The 6,502-nt window shown below is 32.0% G+C and overlaps 1 protein-coding gene across 1 annotated transcript; it reads left to right on the forward strand.

Moving 5' to 3' along the window:
- The first annotated feature begins 1,984 nt into the window (after positions 1-1,984).
- Positions 1,985-5,256, forward strand: LOC145611970 (gibberellin 2-beta-dioxygenase-like). Its single transcript, XM_081667352.1, has 3 exons — positions 1,985-2,562; positions 2,747-3,107; positions 4,880-5,256. The coding sequence occupies exons 1-3, from the start codon at positions 2,153-2,155 to the stop codon at positions 5,129-5,131; spliced, it is 1,023 nt and encodes a 340-aa protein (XP_081523478.1). The 5' UTR covers positions 1,985-2,152; the 3' UTR covers positions 5,132-5,256.
- The last annotated feature ends 1,246 nt before the right edge of the window (positions 5,257-6,502 follow it).

A 6,502-nucleotide genomic window follows, 5' to 3' on the forward strand; every position in this document is an offset into this window, starting at 1 on the left:
TTCTTAAATTAATTGTCTTGTTATTTTTATCATTATGTGTGAGTGGTTTTATAGGGTTATGTTGAACCCTAATATGGATTGATGTGTTATTTGATTCCCAATTCCCAATTTAATTAATTTATAATTCCTCTTTGTTAGGGTTGGTTTTATTATCAATGATTAACTAGAAATAGTATTATTGAATGTGATTATGTTTACAACGAAAGTTGATTCTTAATTCATTTTAGAAGCCTAATCAAAAGTAAGAGCCTTTATGCATGAAAATAGCTAATTGTTCTTGCTAGGACTTATAGGATGCAGTTCTCAATGTCTTTAGTATGTATGATTTCATGAAACTAGGTATATGATTGCATGTTAGGGAAGTTATTAGTTGATCGAAAGAAACTCTTAGTATTGTGTTAGGGGGCATCTGTCTTGTGGAATATTTATTGATTTAATTGAGGAAAAGGGATTGTTCTATTGCATTGATTCTTATTATGGGGATGTTTAATTTTAGATGTCTTTAATTCTTGATTAATTCTGTATTTTTATAATTTATTGCTTATTAGTTAATATTGTTTTAGTATCTCATCTTTGATTGGTTACATGCTTAATTAGTATTATTTTGAGTCTGTTTACTTAGTTAGTCTTTAGTCTCTTGGGATTCGACCCCTACTTGCTCAACTAGATAGTAGAGTTAGTTCAGTTATTTTTATTAGGTACGCGACACACCTATCATAAACTCAAAAATCTTAAATTTTAGTATTATTTTTCTAATTCATCAAGAATATTCTAAGTCTGTGCGCGCGCACGTGTATATGTGTAATAAATCTTATGTATACCGAATTTCATATTTTCATGTCGAATTTATAATATTTCTGCTGACTTTAAACTATTCTTTTAAACCATCAATTATTGAATTTAGTTTTACTATTCCATAATCCTCGATAATGATCAACAAGATTGTTCCCGAATTAGAAAGCCTTGCTGATCATTTTACTATAGCCATGAAGATAAGGACCCTTGTGATACGAGGAAATAGATAGAGAAAAAGTGACTATACTAGTATAGCACACACATACATACCGCGTGTGATCACTAAGTGACAAGTCTATGATTAGTATACATATACTAATAACCTTACCATTAGTATATGCAAGATCAAGCCCATATGTTATAGCTTTATAGTCCCAAACATTTTAACCAATTTGTTGTTGGTGTAGTGGTGATTAAGATTGCACTTAGTAGAGACAGCCGCGTGTTTGATCCCCCACAACAACCTAACCACAAAGAACGAATCTCCGAATTCCGATTAGCCTAAAAGGTGAGCCGAGTTGAACAACAAAAATAAGTCCCATAACATTTTAGGCACACATAGGGGAGATTTTTTTTCACTCTTACATTCACACCATTGAATACTAGTTTTAATTTTTTAAGGTCAACTAGGCTCCAACCGAAAACTCCTATCACAGGAAGCCTGGCTAGCAATGCCCGAATGGGCATGGGGATGGGATTTGTGTTTAATGAGAATCGAACCTTGCGCACCTCAAGGATGCGAGGCAACCTCTAGGCCACTGCTCCAAGAGGTCTCCACCATTGAAGAGTAGTAGACTACACATAACAACAACAAAGTAAAATAAAAAATAACAACTCAAATTTGCTTTCTTTACACTCTTCAAATTAAGAAAATAATGATGCTAACCAAAACTAATAAGACAATCTAGCCATTAAATATGCATTCCCTACACCCTTCAAATTTAGAATATGAAACCAAAGAAAAAATTGAACTAACTCGACTATAATATATAGAAAAAAAAAATAAGTCCATCTAAAAAAGAATCTTAAAAAAGAATTTTTTTAAAAGAAAATAATTAAAAAAGCACATTCTAATTGGCAACAACAACTACAAATCCACCTCCCTTCCTCCCTACCTTCTCCTCCTTCCCCAACACAACCCATATATTTGCACTTTGTCATTGACACATGTCTTCATGTTATCCTTTCTAACTCTCCTCCCCCCTTCCCCCCTCACCCCTTCTCCTTTCTCTCTCCTCCAACTCTTCTCTCATTTGTCAATATAAAAGTAACACCATTTACTTCAAACTAGTCATCTTATTTCTCCATCAATCAACATTCATCCCATTTTCCTTCTTTTTTTTTTTCTTTTATAACAATGGTGGTTTCATCTCATCTTGCATTAGACCAATTCATCAAAACATGCAAACCAATTAACACAAATAATACCCTTTTTCCTATTGTAATCCCAACTATAGACTTGAACTCTCCAAATGCTAAATCAATGATCGTTAAGGCGTGTACCGAGTTCGGGTTTTTTAAGCTTGTTAATCATGGTGTTCCTACTCATATGATGACACAGCTGGAAGACGAAGCTCGTAGTTTCTTTAGTTTGCCTCAAGCTCTTAAGGAAAGTGCTGGGAGTCCTAACCCTTTTGGGTATGGTAACAAGAAAATTGGTCGTAATGGCGACGTTGGTTGGCTTGAGTATCTTCTACTTTCAGCTTCTCCTGAGTTTATTACCCAAATTTGTATATCCATTTCTCCTGATAATCCTGATGTTTTCAGGTTTCGCCTCGCTCTACTCTGTTTTCCTCTGTTTTACTATATCACAATTTAAAAATATTCCTTTGTTGCAAATAATAAGAAACGGAGATAATATGTAGTAAATATATTGTATTACATACTAATTATATCTTCCATATACGATAAAATCATTGCTGAGACACATATTGTAATGTATTATGTTCAGGTGTGCTTTGGTTAACTACATAGCAAAAATGAAGAAAATGGCGGTTCAAGTATTGGAGACAATGGCGGAAGGATTGAATTTGAAAGGAGAAGACAAGAATGGTCTGAGTAAGTTAATAAAAGACGACGAAAGCGATTCGTATTTCAGGCTGAACCATTACCCACCAAAGCCTGAGGCATTTGAAGCCATTAGTAGTGGTAGAAATTTGGTAGGATTTGGCGAACACACAGACCCACAGATCATCTCTGTTCTTCGATCAAATAACATAGGAGGCCTTCAAATTTCTGTAACTGATGGAAGTTGGGTCTCTGTTCCACCTGATGATAATTCCTTTTTCATTCTTGTTGGTGACTCTTTGCAGGTAAACCAACCTTCTTGTCTCGCTGTGCCTTTTCTTTGTTTTATGTTCCGGAATTTATAACAAAATCACGCGATAATCAGTATTACTAGTAGTTTTTTATATCTTATACTAGTAGTTTTTTTTTATCTAATACTAGTAGTTTTTTTATAGTAAATGAAGTTGAAGGTTTCATAAGACAGTTGGATTAAAATGGCAAAACATTTAAGGTGGAATAGTGATTATGGGATGTTGGATGTTTGATAGTGAGGTCTAATTAATATGGTAGGCAGTCAAAAATTATGATTAGAACAATCATTATAGGATGGAGATACATTAAGTTTCTAGCTAGTTCAAATTTTCTCTTGTTTTGGGTGTATCTTTCAAAGACCTCTTGTGTCTTGTGTTATATACTTATATTCCCTTTGTCACGTAGATTATGCAATCCTCTTGCAACCTCTAACTTGTAAATGTGTAATTAAGAAATTGGCTAAAGAAAATACACAGAATTAAAAATAATAAATTAAAAAATATAAAAGTGCGTTGAAACTTAATAGTTGTGTCGCATCATGTCAACTTTAAAATGACATAAAAGTAAAAAGATAAAAAAGAAGGAAAAAAGTTAGTGCTTTACGACATTAGAACGTGCAACCTACTAAAGCATCATCATAAGTTACTTTATAAGCACGCAAGCTATTTTATTGTTAAACGACAGATAAAAGACGATAAATTTAATTTAAATATTCTTATTTACTTTTTATCGGTATACAACCTAAAATCAACTCTAAAATTTTTTCGTAAAGACATATTGGTAAATTTGGGCAATTTTGGTAAGCTAATTAACTTAATTTCAATTTATACTCGTTAAGTCGGTAACACTGACTATGGTTTAAATTTGTACGGTCATATTGCTTTGGTGGGTATATGATGATGATTTCAAACTATACATTTATCGGCTGATTTGTTCAAAATTGAGGGTTCAAATTCATAATTCAATAATGAAAGATTCTAATTAATTTGACGGCTATAAATTTGTCAAAGTTGAGGGGTCAAATTCATAATTTAATAATGACATAATTTTATTATATTTATCCAAACGATCACATGATGAGATAAAATAATAGTATTCATATTACATTTTTTGACCAGTGGTAAATCTAGTATGGATTTAGACAAGTTCCATTAAAAGTGAAAAAGTTAGTTTGAAATTCTACGATCCTATCCATTTGTGTACTTGTTTGGGAAGGTACCAATATAATATTAGTGTGTCTAGCGTCATGGTAAGGTTCACAAATCATGTGTTCATTGCGATAAAAGTTTGTGCAATTCTTTACATGTATGAAAGGTGACGTTTACTCACACCATAAATCCTTTATTGACTAAGATGTTGTGGTTTTTGTAGATGTCACGATTGGTTAATACAATTTGAATTTAAAATCAGATGTTTATATTTCCATACATATAAAAATACCAATTTTAATTATTAAATTTTGAATTAATTTGAATTGTAAAATATCTCAATCTATATCTTAGTCTTTCAATATCAAATATTTAAAGGAGCCAAGTATTATTGATTCGAGTCAGATTGTCGAATCAAAGTTTTTGTCAAACTAGATATCGATAGTACGGAATCATATTCAAACATTCCATGACTAATACTATGTGGTCTATGTCAAAAGGATGGAATGTCCTTAAGCTTTTTTTTCCTTAAGTTATTTCCAACCTTATCTCTTTTTAAGAAAACAAGTGTTTATCCCGTGTGAAATATCTAAACTTTTTTGTTTTGTTGGTTGTAGGTGATGACTAATGGAAGGTTTAAGAGTGTGAAACACAGGGTTTTGGCTGACAACAAGAGATCAAGATTATCAATGATCTTCTTTGCTGGCCCACCTTTACGTCAAAAGATAGCACCTTTACCTTGTATTATGCAACAAGGGGAAGAAAGCTTGTACGAAGAGTTCACATGGTTTGAATACAAAAATTCAGCTTACAAATCTAGGTTGAGTGATAATAGGCTTTTACGCTTTGTAAAGAGAAAAATTATTTAATGATTATGTCATACGTATGTATTAGAGTTAATTACGGTGTTTAAGATTTTGTAAGATATATAACTCGCAACAAAAGTCGTGGTAAGTTACTTTTATATAGAAAAAGATCGAATTAACAAACAACTTCTTGAGTAATTATTGTCCACTCTTGAACTTGTTTAGTATGTCTTAATTAAGTATATATATAATATATTAAGGCTTTGTGTGGTTCATCTAATTTTGTTTAAAGTTATATTGTCTAATAGTATATTATTGCGTCTGAAATTGGTTGAATTTATATTATTTTGTTTGAAATAATATAAAATAAGCTAAACAACAATAGGTCTTAGCTTTGATGTACAACATATGGAGGTTAGGGAAATTCACGACCGTTCTTTGATCTCAAAAATCTCAACAAAGATTAACTCATTATCTAGCTATTATATATGGAGATATAAATGTATAAACATCTTTTTCATTTCTTATCATCCATTTTGTAATTTTAGTAATTACCTACGATATTTAAAACAAGGAATATGAAGTTTCAATACTCCTCCATCGTGTATCCCTACCTATTGAATTGACAAAGACATGATAATCCATTTCCTTTTAAAAGCAAAGGACCAAGCTCTCTATGTTTCTGAAAACTTGCATCACTATTATTGTAAACTCGTATTTTTGAAAATGTATGTCACATATAAGCGAGTGTATATGTAACAAATAGGTACTTCGTAAAAAAAAATGTCAATTCTATTTATAAAAATAATTGACCTTACAGTTTTTCGGTTCAATAACTGCAAGCCAGACACTAGTCCGGGAGTTAGGAATAAAGGGTAGGGCAAGGGAATCACCACCTCCAAATAGCCTCATCACTTAGGTTGGCAAGATTATGCAAACCCTAAACCTTCAAGTCTCTAAGATTTGAGGTAAAAACTTTACCAAGTGAGTCAAAACTTATCTACTATAGTAGAAGGTAAGAAAATCATGCAAAGTTAAAAAAAACAAAGACCGAATATACTACCTTCGTTAATGGTTATTTGCAACCTATACTATAAATGGATGCTAACTATCATGTGCAACAAATGTTTTTTTTTCCTTTTTAGGTAATCATTTCTCTTTATCTCTCTCCTCATCACATGTACCCAACTTTTTCTCTCTCCATTTTACTCTCACAAACAAATTTTGCCTAAGAATCCGTAAACACTCCCTTTGTTGCAAATAATAGTTAACGGAGGAAGTATATAAATAATGTGAGTCGAACTTTCAAAACTCTCCTAATCGAACTTTTGAAAACGAAAGGAGTATGAATAGAAGAACAAAACATGTGCAGTAGTCCACAATCAAGGATATTTGTGATTCATGCCATGATGTCAAAAAGGTGAAGGAAAAGGA

This window comes from Chenopodium album, chromosome 24, assembly GCF_948465745.1.
Source record: "Chenopodium album chromosome 24, dcCheAlbu1.1, whole genome shotgun sequence".
In the NCBI taxonomy this organism is placed as follows: domain Eukaryota; kingdom Viridiplantae; phylum Streptophyta; class Magnoliopsida; order Caryophyllales; family Amaranthaceae; genus Chenopodium; species Chenopodium album.